Source organism: Nycticebus coucang, chromosome 5 (assembly GCF_027406575.1).
Source record: "Nycticebus coucang isolate mNycCou1 chromosome 5, mNycCou1.pri, whole genome shotgun sequence".
Classification (NCBI taxonomy): domain Eukaryota; kingdom Metazoa; phylum Chordata; class Mammalia; order Primates; family Lorisidae; genus Nycticebus; species Nycticebus coucang.
Window position 1 is genome coordinate 134,600,839 of NC_069784.1, and position 22,549 is coordinate 134,623,387.

Consider the following 22,549-nt stretch of genomic DNA (forward strand, 5'->3'; position numbering starts at 1 on the left):
TTCCTGCTGCCCCTTTTTAAGAACTGATTGAGTCGTGATTTCTTTTTTCTTCTCCATTGACAGGTGATCTAGAAAGTGCTCCAGTGTTGAGAACTTCTGCGGCCGATGGCTGCTTCTATGAGTTTGAGTGGCACACGGCTGCCGCCTGTGCGCTGGCGAAGGTGGAAGGAGAGAATTGCACCGTCTTCGACTCCCAGGCAGGTGTGTGTCTGAGCAGCCCCTCTGTGGGGTGGTGTGGCTTGCAACCACTGGAGGTGTTTTTCCTAAACATTCTCTGTGAGGGTTTAGTATTTTATGAATGCCAGTTTACCAAAATTTTGAAAATCTGATGCTTGGGTTTATTTGAGATATTGAAAATACTATCTTGATCACTGTTGATGTAGGTTTGCTGAATGCCAAACCTTACCAGCACAAGGGAATAAATCACGTCTGAAAAGGCTTGTTGTATGAACTCTAGCCATGAAAGCTACCTTGGAGGGACTTTATAGGAAAGACATTACATGGTGGTCATCCTACTTTGAACACACAGGTGGTTTATTCGACTGGCAATTCGGGGCTTGGCATAGGGTTTTAGACTAAGGCAGTAAAAGGGAACGGCAGTGTTGACTCTGCCTCCCAGGGAAACATTGGTAATTGTGGCTTTGGTGGCCTGCAGAGGACAGTGTCTTCCTGCCAGTGTGAAGCTTTCGGGAAGAATTGTTCTCTTTGAAACTGTGGGGCAAGGTCACCCTGTTGGTTGAGTTCTGACCGACATTATCTACTTCTGTTGTTTGTGTTCTCACTCAGGGTTTTCTTTTGATTTGTCACCTCTCACAAAGAAAACTGGTGCCTATAAAGTTGAGACCAAGCAGTATGAATATTACATAAACGTTTGTGGTGCCTTATCTGTGGACTCCTGTCAGCCGGACTCTGGGGCCTGTCAGATATCCAAAAGGCAAGTCGGTTTTCAGTTTGGGGTTTGTTATTAGGTGTTTTGTGTTAACTAATATTTTATTCAGGAATAGGTGTGTTCTCTTCTAAGGTCATTGCCTTATGACAAGCATTGAAACATTGATAAAACCTGACCTAAAAACTGGTAGAGTTCAATTTCCCAGAAAAGGAGCAAGCTGCATCCTTGGGACGGAAGAGTTGGTTTGTGTCCTACCTTACTTGGATGGGCGGTGCCCTCCCCCGCAGCTGGAGAGCAGAGGGGCCCCTGGGGTCTGCACCCAGGTGTCTGGGCGCGGCCTGGTGACTACGCACACCGCTCACTGGCCCTCCGGTCAGAGCCACAGCCTCGGAATGTTCGTGCTCATCTGGGCTTTGCTGAGAGAAATTTGTGTGTGTTTATTTTAGTGATAAGAGGACCTGGAACTTGGGCCTGAGTAATGGCAAACTCTCGTATTATGACGGGATGATCCAGTTGAACTACAAAGACGGCACGCCCTATAACAATGAAAGGCGCACGCCGAGATCCACCCTGATCACTTTCCTTTGTGATCGAGAGGCTGGAGTAGGCTTCCCTGAGTATCAGGTAGGAAGCCGGACACCATCACCACCCCACCACCCGCTGTGAGCCCCTGTAGACCCTTCATTTAGATACAGAGCTATTTTTATTCTGGGTTTCTGGCCAAATCATCACCATAATTAGTCCTTTTTAGACTTGCCAGGGCTTAGAGGCAGTGTTTGCCTTTTAGCTGCTTATTTGGTAGGCTGTACGCCTCAACAATAGCCCACAAGCCTGCTGGTTTGGGTACAAAGATGCAAAGGCATCAAGCATCCTTTATCCCCACATAACAAAGACTAAATCTCCATCTTAATTTGTTACTGGGCAATCTGCCTTTCCATAGAGGCTTACTTTAGCTTTCCTTCACATGGTTTTTGTTTGAAACAACACCCTTGTTGTTCTGAGTGCCCAGGGTGTGTGAAGTGTCTGCCGCTAGTTGCACAAGTCCCCATTCTCTCCTGTCTTGTGATTAGGAAGAGGATAACTCTACCTACAACTTCCGGTGGTACACCAGCTATGCCTGCCCAGAGGAGCCGCTGGAGTGCGTGGTGACTGACCCCTCCACGCTGGAGCAGTATGACCTCTCCAGGTGAGGGGTCAGCTGTTCTGATCTCTGGTTCTTTGCAGGTGCTGAGGTCGTGGACAGTTTCAGTGAGCACGTGGCTGAGCTGGTGATGGAGGCGCAGGGCTGAGACAGATGCTTTAAGCAGCATGAATTCTAATAATGGCCTGCTGGCCTTTGTCGCATCAGCTGTCTTTGCCATGGCAAAGCTTCTGTCTTCAGCTTTGTCATTTACTGTTAGTATAGAGATGTGGGGGCAGGTTTAGGGACCGCTGCGCGCTGAGGGTAGTGAAGGTCAGGCCAGCCACACTCTCAGAGTTTCACTGGGGGGAACGTGTTTCTTCTGGTATCTTCCCTACGTAGAAATTAATTTTCATACTGAAATGTGTAAGTCCTTCAAGGCATACATTTTGCTTTGAAATTTTAGTCTAGCACGATCTGAAGGTGGGCGTGGAGGAAACTGGTTCGCCATGGACACCTCAGGGGAGCATGTCACCTGGAGGAAGTACTACCTAAACGTGTGTCGGCCGCTGAGCCCGGTGCCTGGCTGTGACCGGTACGCGTCGGCGTGCCAGATGAAGTACAGAAAAGATCAGGTGAGCCGTCTGCCCTGCCCATCTCGTCTCATCCGCCCTCCTCAGTACCTGGTTACTGGGTGGAGGCAGCTAGCTACTCTTGGATGCCCAGATCAAAGCTGGCCTGGCCTCCCCAGAGAAAGCCCTCCGAGCAAGGGGGTGGGGCCTCCCTGAAAACTGATCTGCCTTCCAGGCAGATGTATATGATAGTCAAATCATTGTTCAGATTTAAAACTTGGGAATCGCCCTGGTTTTAGTGACCTCTAATCACGTGAAAGGTGAAGAAGCGTGATGGCTGTCTCTAGCCTGAATCCAAAAGTGTTTTTGAGTGCTTTAGCAGGTAGATAAATTAGGGGAAGAACCTGCTTCAGGTGAGTTCCTGTGAGTGGGCGAGCCCTGTGCGTGAGTTCTCACTTAGGGAGCTGGGCCACACTTCCCCACTGCTCTGATGCAGTCGCTGCCAGGCCTGTGCTGTCTTGTGGCTGTTGCACACAGTGGATTTTACACATGTCCATGTGCTCCAGATGTTGGCTTCTGTAAAACAGCATGTGAGAAATGTACTTTTCCTGGCATATGTTAATTGTGGCTTGGGAATTTTTTTAAAGGCAGATGGCAAGATCACTCTGGGGTTAAGAATTGAGCTTCTGGTTGGGTGCACCTGTATGCAAGTGTTGTTCTCGGAGCAATGGCCTCAAAGTATAGCCAGTCCTCACTTCTCACAGAATCTGTATCTGTGAAGGTGCCTACTTGCTAACATTTGCAGCCCCCATATTGGTACGTGGAGTGCTTGCCGAGTCATTCTTGGATGTGCATAGCAGCCCAGTACGTGTGTTCCTAGTTGAGGCTGAACAAGGCAATGCTCTGCCCTATCATTTTGGCCTCACGGCAAGGTGACCAGAGGATGGAGAGGGTGGGGCCAGGCAGTGCAGGGCAGAGCTTTGCTTCTGGGACCAGTGGGATGGGTTCTGAATTCCTACTCTGGCTCCAGTTAGTGGGGTGGCCTCAGGTGAGTTACTTAACACTTCTGAGCCTTTTTTTCCCTACTGTAAAATAAAGAAAATAGAATCTGTCAGCATGAGTTGTTTCTAGGATTGAGGATGATAGCCTTCAGGAGATTGTGTGTGTTACACAGTCCCCACTGAAATAGTGGTTCAGTGTTTGACAGTTTTTTGCTGCAGCTTCTGCTGCAGATCGTAACTACCATCAACGATGACTCAACTATTAGTAATGAAAAAGTCAGTTGTTTTCAGAGAGAAAAGACTAACAAAGCAATTTTGGTGCAGGATTCCTTTGCCGAAACAGTCTCCATCAGTAACCTGGGAATGGCCAAGACAGGCCCTGTGATTGAGGATAGCGGCAGCCTCCTTCTGGAGTACGTGAACGGCTCTGCCTGCACCACCAGCGACGGCAGGCTGACCACCTACACCACCAGGATCCACCTCGTCTGCTCCCGGGGCAGCCTGGTAAGGCACTGCTGGCCACGGCCGCAGTTGCTCTGGGTTCTCTTTTGATTGGGCACCACCTAGTAGGTCTCCTCACAGTGGTGACCGTCTCCTGGGGTGGATGGAGGAGTTATGTTGGTCTTTATTCTGCTTACGGCCAATGCGTGGTGAGAACGGCAGCAGGCAGGTGGGGTGTAAGTGGCAGCTCTGTGGCTGTGGTTTCTGAAGTGCAAACCTCATCTGCCACCAGAGGAGTTTGAGCCTTTGGTGTGCTATACACTGTTTGTATATATGTCCTTTAGATGTGGGTTTTCTCTTTGAGGTGGACAGACACCGTCTTGCTCTTAGTTCTTGTGAGTGGATGATCTGAGGATGGTAGTGAAACAGGTCTGAGAAGGTGGTTTGGTCCTGGGGGTGTCAAGGGAAAACTTCCCCTTTGTCTTCTGGAAGTTTGCTGAAGACTGACCGACAGAAGGTAGATTAGGAGGAGACGAGGCGTACATGGTGTTATTTTAATGTAGCTGTGTGCGTAGCTCAGGGGAGTGACCACCCGGTAACCCAGCACAGCACAGAAGCTTATAGAGAGAGTGGGGACGTGGAGAACTTAGATAATTCTTTTGAGGGGCCACAGATGATTACTAGGGACTTGTCAGTGATTTGCTTTGGAATTTGAGTGAGGTCAAGATGCAGGTATTATCTTGTGAGAAAGTCCCTCCACATGTGGTTGGGACTTTTCTTCCTGTTTTCTGTAATGTGACAGACAAAATGAGGTTTGGGACAGGGAGCTGCGCCCACACTTCCCAGGCCGTCAAGGGCCCGATGCCTGGAAGCCAAGCCCTCCCCCAACCCCCTCCAATATGGGTTCAAGCAGAACAGGCACCATTGAGGCCACCGGAGAAGGCCTACAGCTAACTGCCTTTGTGGACTCGGGCAGGGGAGAGCCCCACCCCTAGGCTCCCCGCTGCTGCCTGGCCATGCCCCCAGTGGTCTCCCTGGAGACCTGAGACCTCCCCCACCCTCTAAGCTTCACTGGGAACATGCCAGCTATGAGCTGCTGTTGCACCTGGATCTGGGTGGAGCCCCTGCAGCCCCAGTACCTATGACCATGACCCAGATAGCTTTGCCCAGCTCCCACTGCCACTGCCATGGGGAGACCCAGGCAGAGAGGTCCCCCACAATGCCAGCCTCCGTGAGAGGGACTCACCCAACAACTCTGCCTCCTACCCCTGGCTTTCAACATTGGACTGGGAGCAACACACCACTCTACGCAAAGATTATCCAGCATAGTCCACAGGCTAGACTGTGACAAGCACAGGGGAATGGGATGAAACAGAGCAGCTGCATTACAGGCTCTCAGTGCATCCGCCCCTCACCTTCTGGGTACGTCTTCTGGGGTAGGACACTGAAGCGCCACCCAGAGACCTTGCTGCCTCTTCCTCACTAAGAGCTCCAGCAAAGAAGAAGGTACCCTGCAAACCTATTGCCCTGAGCTGAGAGAAGAGGTTTTAGATGAAAAGAAATTAGCAAAATAATTCTAACAACATGAAAAAACGAGCTAGTTTAACATCAACAAAAGATCATAACAGAGCTACAGTAATAGACCCCAGCCAAAAGAAAATTGTGGAAATGTCAGCAATGGAATTCAGACTATGAATGGGACCAAAGAGAAAGTTCTATCAGCTGCAAGATGAAAGGGACAACTAACCTACCCGGAACACCCAGCAGGCTGACAGCAGACTTCCCGGCTAGGGACTGAGCCCCATTTTTAGTCCTTTCTTTTAAACCTCCCTCTAAGTTGTCTGCAAGCATTTTTAGTCATCTTAAACAGAAGAATTGCCAGCCAAGAATTTTGTATCTTGCAAAATTATGTTTCATAAATGATGGAGAAACAAGGACTTTCCCAGCCAGGCTCATTTCTCTCCATGTCTGATCTTCCTGGCATCAATAATGAGAAAATATAACGTAACATTGAGTGTGATTTAACTACAGGATAAATCATTGCTTATGTATCCTACTCATTGACTACTTATAATTGGATCAACCAGAAATAGAAGAGAAAGGACTCAAATAAGTTTGATCAGAAAGGAGAAAGATAGGACAACTGATAACACTGAAATACAAGGTACAATCTGCGGATACTACAAAAACTTCAACTAGGAAATATGGAGGAAATGGACCAATTCCTGGCAATGCACAATCTCCCACGCCTGAGTCAGGAAGAAACAGAAATCCTGAATAGACTGATAACAAGCAGCGAGGTTGAAGCAGTAATAAAAAATAAAACCAAGTTTCAGGAATGGGATGGAAGGCAATTGTGTTGTTTTGGAAAGCAATATTTTTGGTCAGGTGAGGAAAGTCCAGAGAGAGTCCCTCCCGGTGCTTGGGGTAAGGGGGAAGGAACACGGTGGGGTTCAGAGGACCCAGAGGCAGCGCCTCAAGCCTCTCAGCAACGTGCCAGTCTTTGGGGTATCACTTTCTGAGCCCCAGTAGCCTAAACCCTGAGGTCCATAGATGAGGAAGCTGAAGGTTTTTGTGGCTCCGGCCATGGGTGAAAATGAAGGACGTGTATAAAATGAAATAGGAATAAAATAGGACTAAGAAATGGAGGCTGAGAAGTAGAGGAAGTGATCGGGCCACTCTTGGCCCTGAGATCCTCAGCCTGCCTGGGGAGCAAACTGCATAAAAATGCTTTGGGCTCGTTCTGTACGGACTCAATTGCTTCTCTTTTTAAGCCATGTTAAAATATATACGACATAAAATTGACCACTTTTGGCTTAGAGACATGAAGCACATTTATAGTGTTATACATCGATCACCAGTATCCATTTCCAGAACTTTTTTATTATCTCAAAACCAATTGCTTTATTACATGGAGTTTTAGGTTTATACAAGGGTCATGCATTTTTGGGAAACTACCAAATGGTGAGGGAAATCTAGAGTGGAACTACTGGAAGTCACATTCGTTAGCAGCTAAATCATTCACAGCCCACTTGGTTAAGGGTTTGTCTCAGCCTCCTCCAGCTTCCCTGAAGTCAACTGGCTGAGTCCCTCTGGAACCAGCTTGCAGCCCCCAGCTACTGTGTCATTTGGTGACATACTATTTTTAATAAGAGCTGCTTTCTTTAGAGTCCAAAAAGAGCTCTCTTGTCCACTGAAGAATCACGAGGTCCCTGGATTTGGAAAGGGAGCCTTACTTGTCACGGGGGCTGCATCTTGCAGGCTGGGAAGTCACAGACAGAAGCTGAGAGTGAGTCCTTGGAGGGAGGGGTAAAGAGACAGGAATTTGTAATTTGTGCTAAGTGGGGTGGGGCCGAGAGTCTGTCAGTTGCAGGTGGAGTCCTGAGTATTTATGGAAGGAGAAGCAAGCCCATGGGTACTTGGGCTTCATACCACCTCACAGGTCTCATGCTCAAAAAACAGTGGTATTTCCATGATCCGCAGGCGAAGATTTTGTCCCCGTGATGTGAAAGGTGACATGGAGGACCCAGAGGCCTCTGTGTGCAGCAGCTTCAGTAGACTGGTCAGAGCCAGTCTGTGGTCTCTTATTAGGAAGGAATGCTGGTCAGTTGTGTCAAAACTGCAAAAGTCTAGTATATTGGGGGACAGGGGAACAAAAACCTCAAAAGTCAGGAGGCAGTCAGAGATTATTATCTGTTTAGGCCTCGGGGAGGAAAGGCTGAGGGCAGTTAACCATGTGCGTACCTCCCATCCCGGCGTGGCCAGGAACTAAAGTTTTAAGGTTTCTCTGGGGTCCCCTTGGCCAAGAGGGGGTCTGGTCTGTTCAATCAGGTGTATTGAATTAGGGTTTTATTTTTATTTCTCTTGGGCAGGGGAGTGAGATGATGAGCTGGCCGAGCAGGGTCTGTGCTCTGTCAGGGCGGTGCGCTGGCCTGAGTTTGTGCACACAGGTCTTCGGCTCCCCTGAGCTTGGGCTGCCCTCTCTTCTCAGCCCCAGGAAGGGAATCCTGGGTTCTTTAGTTCCACAGCTGTGTGCCCAGGTTACCCCTTTCAGCCTCTGCTTCCTGGAACATCCTGGGACCACTGCCTCTGGGCAGCCTCTTACCTCTCTCTGGGTTTTTGTTGCCTCTGGGTACTGGGTATTTCCAGAAAGTTCTTGGACCCTTAGTTTTGGTTTTCTTGGCTTATCTATTTATTTTTTTGCTTTTCTGTGATACTTTAGTTTTCAGAGTAATGTCACATTGTTACTGTATCTCTGAGGGTTTATGGGGAGTGGCGCAGGGCGTGGATCTAAGACATACTGAGGGACTTGCTCATAGTTTTGCAAATCACAGAACTTTGGCAGGTTAGAGCTTGGTTACTGACAAGAGCGTTGTCCGGTGGAAGGAGCAGGTGTGTTTTTATTCTGGGAAGTGCTGCTGAAGCTGGCAAATGGGGCCTTCAGGTCAGAGATCCCTGGTGAATAAGGGTCTGGGCTCAGGCCATATGACTGTCGTTCCTTAACCTGTGACCCTGGGCACGTGTCTGGTCTTCCCTGTGCCTCAGTTTTTTCATCTGTAGGTTGTGGGTGCCTATCGGACCTGGTTCATGGGATGGCAGGAGGCGTAGTTAAGAGAAGCCCTAACAGAACTGTCAGGGTGGTGAACACTCCTGCTGTGTGACCTGCGTCCCCATAATGGGTGGTGCTGCACAGAAAGGGGGCACAGTGCACTGGGGGTGGAACTGGACAGATTGTGACTTGGAACAGAGCTGTGCAACCTGAACCCGGTCAGTGAGGAAGACAAGAGCGCCACCCAGACGTCCTCCTGTCACTTGTTATTTTCAGCACCTCTCCTGATGGCTGGCATCATAGGTCAGATTGCCTGATTCTGAGCTGATGTCAGCAGAGTCACACATACTGTAGCCCTTTTACATCTGGCATAGAGTGTTTCTCGAAAGCATGAGCAAGTCTGGACCCCAGGACTACCATTTACTGCTGGCACCATCTCTGAATTTCCTAACATTCACGCCTAAGAGATGATGCCTCCTGGGGATGATGAGAACTTTAGGTTATAATTAGATGGTGCGCATTAAGCGCTCAGCTTATTAGACAGACCCACGCTAAACACTCAGTAGACTTCAGCTGCTTGTTTCTCAGACTGGCATTCTTCTGGCTAGACCAGGCTCTGTTAGCATGTTAACTCTTCTCCGGATTTGACCTTTCAGAACAGCCATCCCATCTTTTCTATCAACTGGGAGTGTGTGGTCAGTTTCCTGTGGAATACAGAAGCTGCCTGTCCTGTTCGGACGACGACAGATACAAACCAGGTGTGTGTGTCCTGGCCCAGCCCTCTCCGGCCCGGTGTCCCAGCCCTGAACTGAGCCCCACCTCTGCTTCCGGAGCCAGTTACTGTGTCACTGTCCCCTGTACCCTCTCCCCATTTCTCTCCCCAACCCCCTCTGAGATAGATCCTGGGGCTGAGAAGCAGGCCTCTCAGTTTACACCCTTCCCACCTCACTGTGGTTTTCTTTCTTTTACATACTATGTCCCTTCCTTGGGGTCGTGGCATCTGGTGGGCTCTGGGGGTTCTGGAACACTGCAAGGGTCTGCCGGGCTGGTGGGTCACTCTACACCTAGACCCCTTCAGTGCCTGGCAACTAGTGGTAAAGCCTGCAGGTGTCGATGTTGTCCTGCCTACAGGATAAGGCCTTTGTGCTCTAACACGACCTACCCAGAGGCTAGAACCCGCAGGTTTAATGTGCTACTCGAGACTCGGTGCTCTACTGTGCCTGGAGCCTGCTGCAGCCGCAGCTCCAGCCCCTGCTCTCAGCCTGGCCCACGCCCTTCCCTGGGGGTGCCCCCTGCAGAGCGTGGCACCATGCTGCTCTGCCATGCTCTCTGACTCCCCAGGGGGCGAGTGGTGGCACCTGCTTCCCTCCCTCCTGCTTCGCCCCTGCTAGGCTGAGAGCTCTTTGCAGCAGAGTACGTGGCTCATGCATAGGCATGACCTCTGCGTGGGGTCAGTGAGGGCGGTAGGATGCCGGCCGCCGCTCCCTGGACAGTGCTGCTGGGGCTACTGCCTGCAGCTGGTGGATGCAGGAGGCCCGGGGCAGAATTAAGCACACGGAGAAGAGCAGGGATCATGCCAGTTACCTGATCGCATTTCGTTAGGAATTATTTCCTTTAAGTGAATAACTGAGGCCCAAAACAGAACACGAGATTTCTTAAGATGTTCGTTTTCTTTAAAAAATTAATTACGGGTCTCTTGGTTCCCACCTCACTTTCTCCTTAGGGGTTAGCACGGCTTCTTGTTGAGGTACTAACAGTATCCTGACAAGGTGAGGTAAATTCAGGTAACTTCAGTGTCTTTGAGTCAGGAATTACACTTGGTGTGTTCAGATGCTGTGTTGGAAAGGGCTGCTGAGCACTCGTGGAGCCGCATTTTTGATGGAGATTTCTAAAGTAAATGGGGAAGCCTCTCTTGTGTAGCACATGTGTGTGGGTCTCTGGAGGTGCCTGTGTCTGTGGAATTGCTTGACCATGTCTCTTCCCCCTTCTTGTCTCCTGTAGACTTGCTCCATCAGGGATCCCAACAGTGGATTTGTGTTTAATCTTAACCCGCTAAACAGCTCGCAAGGATACGTGGTCTGGGGCATTGGGAAGATGTTTGTGGTAAGAACAATACAGTGAATTTCCAATTTGCTTTGAGACAAGGAGAGAGAGCACTAAAGCCACCTGCAGTGGTGACAGGGGAGGCAGGTGTCCTCGGGACTTGCCTGGGGCACTGCAATGGCGGCTTTCACTTGGGAGGAGGCCAGCAAATCCAGATTTAGGGGGGAAATAAAGTAAAACCATCACCCCCATCTTGGTACAATTCCTACCTGGGCACTGTCATTCTTTGAATAGTCAGTTATTTTTGATCTGTTGCTATATGTGAAGCAGTTGTCCCCAGAGCAGCAGCATCGGTGTCACCTGGGAACTTATTAGAAATACAGATTCTTGGGCCTCTTTCTGGACCTCATGAGTCAGAAGCTGAACCTCTAGTCAAGAGGAGATGAGAATTGCATTACTCTGTAAAAGGGAAATGGCCTGGATGGCTGTGCTCTAGAATTTCTTTCTCAGCACTTGCTTCATGCGATGGCGTGTCTGGAGCTATAAGGCAGAAAAATCTCCAAATTAATGCCATTCTGTTACAAACTAAGCACCACTAGAAAGAGAAAACTTTCTTTTAAAAAAATCTTGATTTAAGTGTGTTTAAATTTTTGTAACAAAATTCACGTTGGAACAAGAGATTAAGCTTTGAAAATAGGAGGATGGGATGAGAATGTCTCACAAAAATTTGACACACAAGAGAACTGTGTAGGTAAAATAACTGCAGAGGGGCATACGGCTCGTCCCCAGCCCAGGCGAACATCCAAGCAGACCTGACCCTTTGCAGCACTTGGGCCGTGTCCCCCTTCCCTGAAGTCCTCCAGTGTCTTTTTCAGGGATTTTTCCATTTCATAATGTGTTTGATAAGGGTCTCTGTGTTGAAGTTAATGGTAGTACTGTTCTGTCTACCAGATAGAGACTGCAGAGCTTGCTTTACGCCAGGTGTGTATGACAGGTGTGCAACAGCTGGAGCATGTTTGGCTGCCTAGACTAGTATAGAGGCAGGAACCTCCCTGAGGCCTGCAGAGAACGCAGTAGGAGAGATGACCATGAACCCCATAGAGAACATTCTGGAAGCAGGCACTAGCAGGGCAGTTAGGAGATGGCATGTTGTAGACACGAGAGACCAGCTCTGGGTAGCAAAAGTAGAAACAGAGTTGATGGGAAGGGGTACAGGCTCCCAGGAGGGGGGCCACCAGTGTGCTGCTGGGCATTTCCCCCCACACCGTCCCTCTGGGCTTGGCTACCCCTGGATACTCCCTGGTGCCCCCCCATGCTGCTGGAGCTGCGAGGTGGGACACCCCCAGGGGGCCTGAACCAACCAGATTGCAGTGGGTGCCCTGCTGGGCAGGGCACAGTCCAGGCCCCTCTCAATTTGTTCTCAGTGTGCAGGCAGGATCTTGAAGGAGGGAACCGGAATCTGCTTTTGATTTCCAGGGTCAAGGACCCCAGACGCAGCCAGGCAACCGTAGGAGCACTTGGGTGGGTCTAGTTCTCATTGACCATTTCTTAAGTAGGAAACCTTAGTCTTTAAGAAAAAAAACTTTCTGTTTTATTTATTGGTTTATTTTTTAAGTCTCCCTGGGTAGAGTGTGGTGGCGTTATAGCTTATAGCAACTTCAAACTCCTGAGCTAAAGAGGTTCTCTTGCCTCCGCCTCCTAAGTAGCTGGGACTACAGGCACCTGCCACAATGCCCAGCTAGTTTTTCTAGTTTTAGTAGAGATGGGGTCTCACTCTTGGCTTAGGCTGGTCTTGAACCCCTGACCTGGAACAATCCACCCACCTCAGCCTCCCAGAGTGCTAGGATTACAGGCGTGAGCTACGTCACCTGGCAGAAAATACTTTTTGTATATAGTCCTGAACTCCTCTCATAGTCCATTAACACTGAACGGATGGAAGTCTCGCTTTTCTGTATCTGCCTAACAAAAAGCACGTTTTGCTTCATTTTCACAACTACAGTAAACTCCCTTGCTTCTTAATGGAATGATAGATACCAAGACCTTTCAGAAATACTGGAGCACCACTTTGTATTTACCTATGATTAGTATGATTTTCATTGTATGTGCTTTCTCTAATATTAAAGTAAAATTATTTTAAAATTATGGCCTATATACCGTATATTCTCTCTATTATATATGGCACATTATTTTATGCATTTGTAGATGCAGGACTGTGCTCGCTTCTGCCAGCACATATACTAACATTGTAGGTGCAGGACTGTATAAATAAACTGATGTACGCTGAACCTCAGGGGCCGTTTATTATAGGTATTGCTATTAGGACTTTGGGTTTGGGCCTTAGCTGTCCAGACGTGGGAAGGTGGCAGGCTGACTAATAAACGTGTAAGCTGGTGGGGTTTTGAGTTGCTGGGGATTTTGTGTGTGGTGGGCCCTGCGCCTAAAGTCATTTGTGTGGCTCTTGCTATCTGGCCGCAGTTCAACGTCTGTGGCACGATGCCCACGTGTGGGGCCATCAATGGGAAGCCAGCTTCTGGCTGTGAGGTGGACACCCAGACGGAAGACCTGAAGAACCTGAAGCCCGAGAGGCCAGTGGGATTTGAGAAAAGCCTCCAGGTGTCCACTGAGGGCTTCATAACACTGACCTACAAAGGGCCTCGTCCTGCTGTCCCAGGTGAGCTCAGAGCCACGTTGTTTCTACGGCTAGAGGGCGTCTGGGCGGTTCTTTGGCTGACAGCTGCCCCCTTTCTGACCACATGGCGTGAATTTCCCCACTGCGGTCTGTGCCACCCACCTGGGTGCAGGAGCCGCCTCTGGGTCTTCCTGCTTTTGCCCTCGAGGGACACAGGAGTCCCGGTTATCTGTAGCTTCACTTTCCAAGGTCAAATGTGGTCTGAAAGTATTAAGTTACTGTGAGAGACTGAGAGAGACCACATTCACATTTTACTATAACATATTATGATTTTTGTATTTTATTATTGGTTAACGTCTTGCTTTGCCTAATTTATAAATTAAACTTCATCACAGATATGTATGTATATGAAAGACATAGTCTGTGTAGGGTTTGTGATTTTAGGCACCCACTGGGACGCTTGGACCGTGTCCTCCACAGATAACGGGAGGTTACTATTATCTGTACTCAACAAGTGATATTTTTAAGTGTTAGATTATGTCACTTCTCAGCTCAAAGCCTTCTGGTGGCTCCATGGCATGCCTAGAGTAGAAGCCAGCTCTCGCCAGGTGGCTGAAGGACTCCTTGAAGGCTCTGGTGGGGTCACTGCTGTGCCTCCTGCTCCCTCCTGTAGGCCTCCCACTTCTGAAATGTTCGAAGCCTGCCCTCCCCTCCTGAGCTTTTGAGCTCGTATCCACTGTAACCAACACACCTGAGGGCAAGGGTTCTTTTTCTTTCACTCCTATAGGGAGTAGGAACTTAGTAGGTATTTGTTGAATTAACCAGTGAGTGAGAGTTACAGTTACATTGTTTTCTAATGTGTGGATTGATAAACTGACGGGGGATTTAAATATGTTCTGGAAGAGTGAGAATGCCAAGACGTCAGGTGTGTGGTACAAACCCACCCTGACAGGTTGCCATTGCAGTGAGCGTGGCCCCTCTGGCCCCTGACCCAGACCTCACACCCCAGTGTGTTGGTGTCAGTGGGTGCCCGTGAAGCTGTCCCTGTGGTGGTGGGGGTGGGTTGGGCTGTGAAAACTGCTCTGTCTCTTAAAATTGGGCCTTTTTGCTCCACAGGTGCCACGAATGCTTTTATCATCCGCTTTATTTGCAATGATGATGTTTACCCAGGAACCCCTAAGTTCCTGCATCAAGACATTGACTCTGGACGAGGGATCCGAAACACTTACTTTGAGTTTGAAACTGCGTTGGCCTGTGTTCCTTCACGAGTGGACTGCCAAGTCACCGGTAGGGCCATCCGGTCTAAGACGTAATGGGCTGGTCAAAAGAAGTGTGTGTGTGAATGTCTGTGCAGGTTGTATATGTGTGTTGTACGTTTTGTTTTATAGGGAGCATGGTGTTTGGGTTATGTATTTTCTTTGAATGATGCCTAGAACTGTAATGTTTTTCTTGAAAAGACTCTGGGTATACAGTCGAGAGTTGTAAGGTGTGTTTTTTTTTTTGTATGTTTTTTTATTGTTGGGGTACAGAGAACCAGGTCATACTGATCGCGTTTGTTAGGTAAAGTCCCTCTTAGAATTGTGTCCTTCCTCCAAAGCTGTTAGTTATGTTTGGGGATCAGATGCTCCTTAAGAATGGAAAAGAAAACTCACAGGGGGAAACATGCTCATGACATGGCAAGAGCTATTTATTTGAGGAGAAAAATAAGAAAAAGGCATTGGAACGCCATAAGCCATTCCCCTGAAGCTGAACAGTGTCCCCAGGACCACTGATATCTGTGGGTTGGCTCTGCTCTTCCATGGCAGTGGGGCTTCCTTGTGAAGGGCAGGTTTTTTTTCTTCTTCCTATTTCAAAGAGACGTGGAGTCTTGCTGTGATGCCCAGGCTGGCTTGAACTCCTGGACTTTAGGTGATCCTTCTGCCCCAGCCTGTCAAGCAGCTGGGACTGAGGGCGCACACCACCTTGCCTGGCTGTGATGGCAGTTTTGAAGGCAAAGCCTGTCTGCCTCCTGTGGGTTTGCAGTTAGGAAGGTCAAGATCACGCCCCAGCAGCCTTCACTGAAAGCCTCCAGAGCTTACAAGGAGGTGGGTTTCCAGCATGTTTGTCTTGTATTTCAGACCTGGCTGGAAATGAGTATGATCTGAGTGGCCTGAGCTCCATCAGGAAGCCTTGGACTGCTGTGGACACCACAGCTGATGGGAAGAAGAGAACTTTCTACCTGAGTGTTTGCAATTCTCTCCCTTACATCCCCGGATGCCACGGTGAGCTCTCTTTTTACGTTTACGTTTACGTTTCTTCATACTGTTTTTGGCTCCAGGCCCCCCTCCTTTCCCTCACATGCCTCACCCCAAAACCATGTCTCCTGTTCTTCCAGGCAGCGCTGTGGGGTCTTGTTTAGTATCAGAAGACAATAGCTGGAACCTGGGTGTGGTACAGATCAGTCCTCAAGTGGCAGCGAATGGATCCTTGAGTGTTGTGTATGTCAACGGTGACAAGTGCGGGACCCAGCGCTTCTCCACCAGGATAATGTTTGAGTGTGCTCAGATATCGGTGTGTGTTCAGACCAGCAATGAGTTTTTTGGCTATCGGCCATTTCCATTTTTGGTTTTCTTAAATCTCTGCGTAAACCTTGCTTTGTTTTTCTCTGACTTTCTGACCATCCCTGGGATTTGACCAGAATGTGCTTGTTTCCCCAAGTCTTTGATGTTTCAGAACTGCTCTATATTTTGCTTGTGGAGGTTGAAGATTAGATAATTAATTATGGCTATAATTAAAAAAAAAAAAGAATGGGAAACAAAGCAAGCCGTCGGTGTCTGTTCCAGGGCTCACCGATATTTCAGCTTCTGGATGACTGTGAGTTCGTGTTTGTCTGGAGGACCGTGGAAGCCTGCCCGGTGGTCAGAGTGGAAGGTGAGACCTGGGTGACCCATCTGTGAGTCTTCATGGGTATTTTCATCCCAGATTGGAAGCCTATGATAACGGCACAGGTGGGATCATGAAACACTTTGTAGAGGCTGGGTAAATTCTTATCCTTGAGTTCTTTGCAGTCTAGTATGTTTCTTATTTTACCAGTAACATTTTCCTTGTGCAGCTCAATTGATGTGATTTTGGCTTTTCATGCTTGAAAACACTGATACGGAAGATTTCGTTTTGTTTGACGAAGTGGGTCGTTGTCCTGGGACTGAGTCTTTTCTAAAAAGCTATTTGCCAGACCAATTGTATTACATATAAATAAAATCACATGGAAACGGTTTATAATGCCCATTTGAGGACAGTCCCTACCAGATTAAAAACTATACAGCTTCTTGCCTGGAAGTGTGTTGTGGGTGTAACTGCTGGCACCCGTGGTGTTCTTGAAGGAGACAACTGCCAGGTGAAGGACCCCAGGCACCGCAGCCTGTATGACCTGAAGCCCCTGGCCCTCAGTGACAACATCGTGAGTGCCGGCGAGTACAACTATTACTTCCGGGTCTGCGGGCAGCTTTCCTCGGGCGTCTGCCCCACCAGCGACAGGTCTAAGGTGGTCTCCTCGTGCCAGGAAAAGCCCGGACCACAAGGATTTCAGAAAGTGGCAGGTACCATTGTTTTTCTTTCTACTTTTTAAATTAAAAATTTTAAATGGTATGCTGAAGATGTCTTTTCTCTTGAGTAGAAAGAATGAGCCTTCTAGTAAAACAACACATTTCTGAGTTCACTTTTTGTTTTTTTCTTTCTTACTGTTTGAGGCAGAGTCTCACTCTTCCTCCCTCTTTTGCCCAGGCATCGTGAGTGCGGTGGCATCAGCCTAGCTCACAGCACCCTCCAACTCCGGGGCTTGAGCCATCCCTTGGCCTCAGCCTCCTGAGGAGCTGGGACACAGTAGCCTAATCTTTCTATTTTTTTTTTTTTTTTTTTTTTTTTTGTAGAGATGAGGGTCTCGCTCTTGCTTAGGCTGTTCTCAAACTCCTTAGCTCAAGTGACCGTCCCACCTCAGCCTCCCAGAGTGCTAGGATTACAGGTGTGAGCCCCCACACCTGGCCTTCACTTGCTTTTCTTGAGCAGAATGCGTACTGAAGAATTTTGTTAAGAGTGTGTTTATTTTATTTTTAGGTAGCCATACCAGTTGCTGATTCTAAGGCTGCACTTCTTTTCTTTATGGCAATATTAGGACATGCTAAACTAGCCAGTGACAGGTATTTTGAGGTAGCACTTTGCTAGTGCCTTTGGCTGTAAAAGTTCCGGGGCAGACTATTGCTCATTGATACTACCTCAGCAGCTGGGCAGGATTTTAATGCATTTCATAACTTACTTGAAATGGAGTTGAAGTTGCTGAGGTGAGTAACATGGGTGGCCTCATTAGCCACAGAGGAAGTGATATGCCCTTAGCTACTCAGGCTGAGAGTGCTGATACGCCATTATGCCCCTGGTTAGCCTGTCACCGTGCAACCTTGATCAAGGGAGGCCTGGCTGTATCCTCTCTGTAGTGTAGCAGTGTGACCAGGAGGGAGCTCAGTGCTGAGAGGCTGGGATGTGTCTTAGAGTAATGCTCGGCCACCCGGGGCCCCTTGAACTAAACTTAGTTTAATGTGCTTCTTCCGTAACAGGTCTCTTCACTCAGAAGCTGACTTACGTAAATGGGTTGTTAAAAATAAACTACACCGGGGGCGACACGTGCCATAAGGTATACCAGCGCTCCACGACCATCTTTTTCTACTGTGACCGCAGCACCCAGAAGGTGAGTGGATGCGGCCACCCTGCCTCCGGCTGCTGTTGTCTTTGTGAAATCAGCCTGCCCTCAGATCTCAAGAAATCTCCTGGTTAATTTAGTTTAAAATGCATTATAGATGTAAAATATGTTGAAACTTTTATCAGTTTGTATCGATTTCACTGGACAGAACTATTCCTGTCTTCATCCTTAAAATTGAAAGTATAAACTAACCAAAGTCTCCCATTCTCGTTTTTATGTGGATTTTCCATCTTAACTTTTTTAGCCAGTATTTCTGAAGGAGACTTCAGATTGTTCCTACTTGTTTGAGTGGCGGACGCAGTATGCCTGCCCACCCTTCGATCTGACCGAGTGTTCTTTCAAGTAAGTTGGTGTATACGTTGCCTTTTTGGGGCAGCCTGCCTCGTCGGGATGTTGCTTTAGTAATTAGTGATCAGGGGATTAGATCAATCAGTCTGGTTCCCTAATGTTAAAATGAGGAGTTAGGTCAGTTGACCTCCAGGCCCTTCACAGCTTGGAGATGCCCTGGTTGTTTTGCATTGAGATATAAAGTAGGTGGGCAGTGATTGGAGCTGGCACGTAACCCAGGAGCTCCCATGCGTGTGTGCTTCACACGTGCAGACAGGGCCACTGGGCCCAGCATGGCGTGTAGCTCCTGTGATGGGGGGTTCTCTCGGAACTCTGCATCTATGGGGATTCGTAGCTCTGAGGGTCTGCATTTTGCAGGAACACACTGACAGTTCCAACGTGTGACGAGCCACACAAACAGCCACTTAGCCTCTATGTAAAATGCATCCTTTCTGTGTCTCCGTCCAGTCTTTGTCCTGCTATGTCTATTCTTTATGTGGGTGAAATCTTAATTTAAGTTTTAGTAACATGTGTATGAGTAAGTGTGTACATTTAAAAATGTGTGCTTACTTGCCGTCATCATTGCAGCATTTCCTTCTCCAGTGAATGTTCCCTAAACACTTCACCTGAGACAGATCCGTGCCCCACTCCCCAGCAGGGACCTGGCCCCCCTCCTCCTCCCGCTGCCTTTGGAGGCTGCATTTGGTTTTCTGATTCTTACATACAAGGGGTAAAATTTTGATTTCCTTTACATAGAAAGCTTTTTGCCTGTAAGTATTTTTGTGCCAAATTTTTAAAAGTAGAATTAAATCTAAGAAGACTTTTCATCATCAGTTACATTAAAAGGTAGCACACATGAATGTAATTAATGGAGAGCACAAAAATGTGTGATGTGAAATTTCCCCTCCCGACTGCTCACCTCAGCCGCCTCCTGCTTCTTACCACATCTTCTTGGGGCGCTTTGTGGGGCACTCTGTAAGGCTCAGGGGTACATACCTACCACCTGTCAGCCCTGGCATCTGCCGACTGCTTTAGAAGGTGAAGACTGACCTTCAGTGAGCAGTGTAATTTCATATTAATCTGGGGGGAAAAAAGGTGAAAGTGGTGACCCTCAGAAGGGGCCGGCCTCCTGCTGGGTGAGCTGAGGGCATCGGCTTGTGTGCGCCAAAGCTGTTTTCTTATTCTGTCATCTCTTGGTGTCCCTTCTTTTCTCTCTGCCCGCCCCAGTCTGGGCACCCTTCTTCCTGCTCCTGCCATCTCCCCGATCTCTCCCCACACATTCAACTGGTTCCTCACGCTAACTGGAGCAGCCCTGTTCAGATAGGAGCCTGGCCCTGTCAGCCTTTGGCTGAAACCTTCAATGCGGTGATCACCCATCTCATTGGGAACTACAGGCTGATGTTCCTGCTGTGACCAGAGGCCCTGTTCACCTCTGCCCCCACCCTCTATCTGCCCCCTGTTGCTCTAAACGGTCCAGGCTGGAGTCGCAGAGATAAGATCAGCAGTCAGAATTGTGGAGAAGCAGAGAGCTGTAGCTCGCTCAGGCAAACGGCCCTTAATTTTATTTCTTGCCAGCTTATATACTTTTAACAACACTAAGTTCTGCACGTACACACACATACACATTCTAATAATAAAACTAGTTGGCAGTAAATGGTCTGTACGATAAGACGGCAAAGAAACCGTACAGAGCAACCACAAAAACTTAGTCGTTTGTGAAAACAGGTGCACCCTGCAACTGAGATGCACATTAACTTATCTTGTTTTTCACTTCCAAGGTCCCTTTTAGGACATTCCAGAGACATCCAGACTCTGCCTTTAGGGCCTGCCTCCTACATGATTTAGCTTTCTAATCACTTTGGAGGGTCTTAAAGGAACATCCCTTCATATGGACTCTGAGAAAGCTTCTTCAAACATAAGTCAAAGGCACTCGAAGTCACATTGAGGTTATACTCCTTGCTCCTGGGAAGGCGCCCCGCCCCGCCCCGCCCCAGGCCCTCTGCTGGCTCTGTTCTTCCAGGATGCTCTGGGTGGTTAGCCGTTCCATCCCTCTCAGAGTGCGTTCACCTGCTCCCCATTAATGTTGTAACTGGTACATGGTTGGTTCTCAGTCACTGATCCGTGTATGGGGTTTTGTTTAGTTAGTGAACCATTAGCTAGAGCAGAAAGGCCACCACAAGCCCATTGTTTTTTTCCAGTGACCATGGGTGGCCTCAGGGCTGGACAGCAGGGGCCTGTGGTGGGGCGTGCCTGAGTGTCTGCGCTGCTCACACCTGCCACCACACTGAGCACGGACAGCACACACCTTTCAGATCTGGTTTCTTGTTAAGACTTAACTTTGTTAAAGTGAGTCTTAGAGTTTCTGACCTGGAAGTTGTGTTGTTGCTGACTCTGGATGTGTGTGTGTGAGAGAAAGGAGCCTAAAGTTCTGTCGTGGGGTAAGACCTGGTTCACGAAGCCAGAGCACGCTCAGCACACCTGGCACGTGGCCAGGGCTGACCACAGTATCCTCCTCCCTCCAGAGATGCGGCTGGCAACTCTTTTGACCTCTCGTCCCTGTCACAGTACAGTGACAACTGGGAAGCCATCACCAGTACGGGGTCCTCGGAGCACTACCTCATCAACGTCTGCAAGTCTCTGTCCCCACAGCCTGGCACTGGTGAGAGGGGCGCTGAGGGTAACATGGTTCTGAACTTACCAGGGAAGGTGAAGGATGGAGTAGGAAGCGCGTTCTTCATGGGCGCTTCACTCTCTGCACCATGTCAGGGGTTTGGCCGAGGAGCAGCAGGAGGAGGAGGGACTTGAGGGGTTTTTTTGTTTGTTTGTTAGTTTTTTGAGACAGAGTCTCACTATGTAGGCCTCAGTAGAGTGCCGTGGCGTCACAGCTCACAGCAACCTCAAAACTCTTGGGCTTAAGTGATTCTCTTGCCTCAGCCTCCCAAGTAGCTGGGACTACAGGCACCAGCCACCACACCCGGCTATTTTTTGTTGTTGTTGTTGTCATCATTGTTGTTTAGCAGGTCCGGGCTGGGCTTGCACCCACCACCCCCAGTATATGTGGCTGGTGCCCTAACCACTGAACTATGGGCACCGAGCCTATTTTTTTTTTTTTTTAATTAATTTGTTTTTAAATTTCAGGCTAATTTCAGCTTAACAACCAGGTCAACTATTTGAATTTGTTAGGTAGAGTCCTTCTGACTTGAGAGTCTTAATGATCGGTCCCTGGTGTGGCCCGGGACTCCACTGGGAACATCATAACCATTTCTGAACATGGAGGGTGGAGGTAGATGGAAATTACAGTGGTGGGAAATAACCCTCTGGAGCAGGTAGGATGTCCTGGTGCACGCCTCGGTGTTTGTTTAGAGTAGTGTTGGTGGCCCTTTCATGACACGGGGACAGCAGGCTCAGACCCTTAGTGCCAGACTAGAGGCCCGTTGTGGGCCGAGAGCAGTCCTCAGTGATCTTGGTGCCCCTCGTGGCCTCTCAGAGTCCTGAACATGAGACATCCCATTTTTGTTACCCACCCACATCCTGTGTTGTGTGCGTCCTGTGTGGGTTCAGATTGTGGGCCCACTTCCCCTTGCTTGCTGAATCTTGCTGGGTAAATTATGACACTGTGGTTTACACCAGTGGTGTGGGACTGTGTCTTTCCATGGGGCAGATGACACAGATGGTTCAGGGACTGGGAAATGGGCAGAGTATTTGGTGACTTCTCTAGTAAAGAGGGTATAGGAATGTGGGCCGTTTAAATGGTCCCATTGGCTTACTCTAGGAATTTCAGCTCCATCAGGTGTGGGGCTCTGGAATGATTTTAAACTGTCACATCTTAGATTCCCCACCACACTCAAGGCCTGTCCTCAATCTGCTGTGGTAGAGTGACCTTTAAATGAGTGAGAACTAATAGATGTGTCATTGTCATCTGACTTGTGTGAAAGAAATAGTGGATGTTTTGGGGCCACAGACAGAAGCGCTGTGGCCAGTTTGACATCTCACCTTGCTGTATTGCAGCGCCCTGCCCTCCAGAAGCCGCTGCATGTTTCCAGGGTGGCGCCCAGCCTGTGAACCTGGGCAGGGTGAGAGATGGACCTCAGTGGACAGATGGCGTGATTGTCCTGAAGTATGTCGATGGTGACTTGTGCCCAGACGGTATTCGGAAAAAGTCAACCACCATCCGATTCACCTGCAGCGAGAGCCAAGTGGTAAGGGGCAGCCCTGCTGCAGCTGTGGGAGTGGCACAAACCCGGCAGTCAGA

At 48.8% G+C, this 22,549-nt stretch overlaps 1 protein-coding gene across 1 annotated transcript in view; it reads left to right on the forward strand.

The window, feature by feature from the left end:
* IGF2R (insulin like growth factor 2 receptor) overlaps positions 1-22,549 on the forward strand; it is a 120,781-nt gene that overhangs the window by 69,323 nt on the left and 28,909 nt on the right. The window contains exons 14-31 of the mRNA XM_053591105.1: positions 64-201; positions 787-934; positions 1,336-1,513; positions 1,960-2,075; positions 2,476-2,644; positions 3,907-4,086; positions 9,229-9,330; positions 10,574-10,675; positions 13,091-13,286; positions 14,361-14,531; positions 15,362-15,505; positions 15,619-15,794; positions 16,067-16,154; positions 16,604-16,819; positions 17,828-17,958; positions 18,215-18,312; positions 20,820-20,956; positions 22,306-22,496. Coding sequence (XP_053447080.1) covers positions 64-201; positions 787-934; positions 1,336-1,513; positions 1,960-2,075; positions 2,476-2,644; positions 3,907-4,086; positions 9,229-9,330; positions 10,574-10,675; positions 13,091-13,286; positions 14,361-14,531; positions 15,362-15,505; positions 15,619-15,794; positions 16,067-16,154; positions 16,604-16,819; positions 17,828-17,958; positions 18,215-18,312; positions 20,820-20,956; positions 22,306-22,496 — 2,681 coding nt within the window. The remainder of the gene's footprint in view (positions 1-63; positions 202-786; positions 935-1,335; positions 1,514-1,959; positions 2,076-2,475; positions 2,645-3,906; positions 4,087-9,228; positions 9,331-10,573; positions 10,676-13,090; positions 13,287-14,360; positions 14,532-15,361; positions 15,506-15,618; positions 15,795-16,066; positions 16,155-16,603; positions 16,820-17,827; positions 17,959-18,214; positions 18,313-20,819; positions 20,957-22,305; positions 22,497-22,549) is intronic.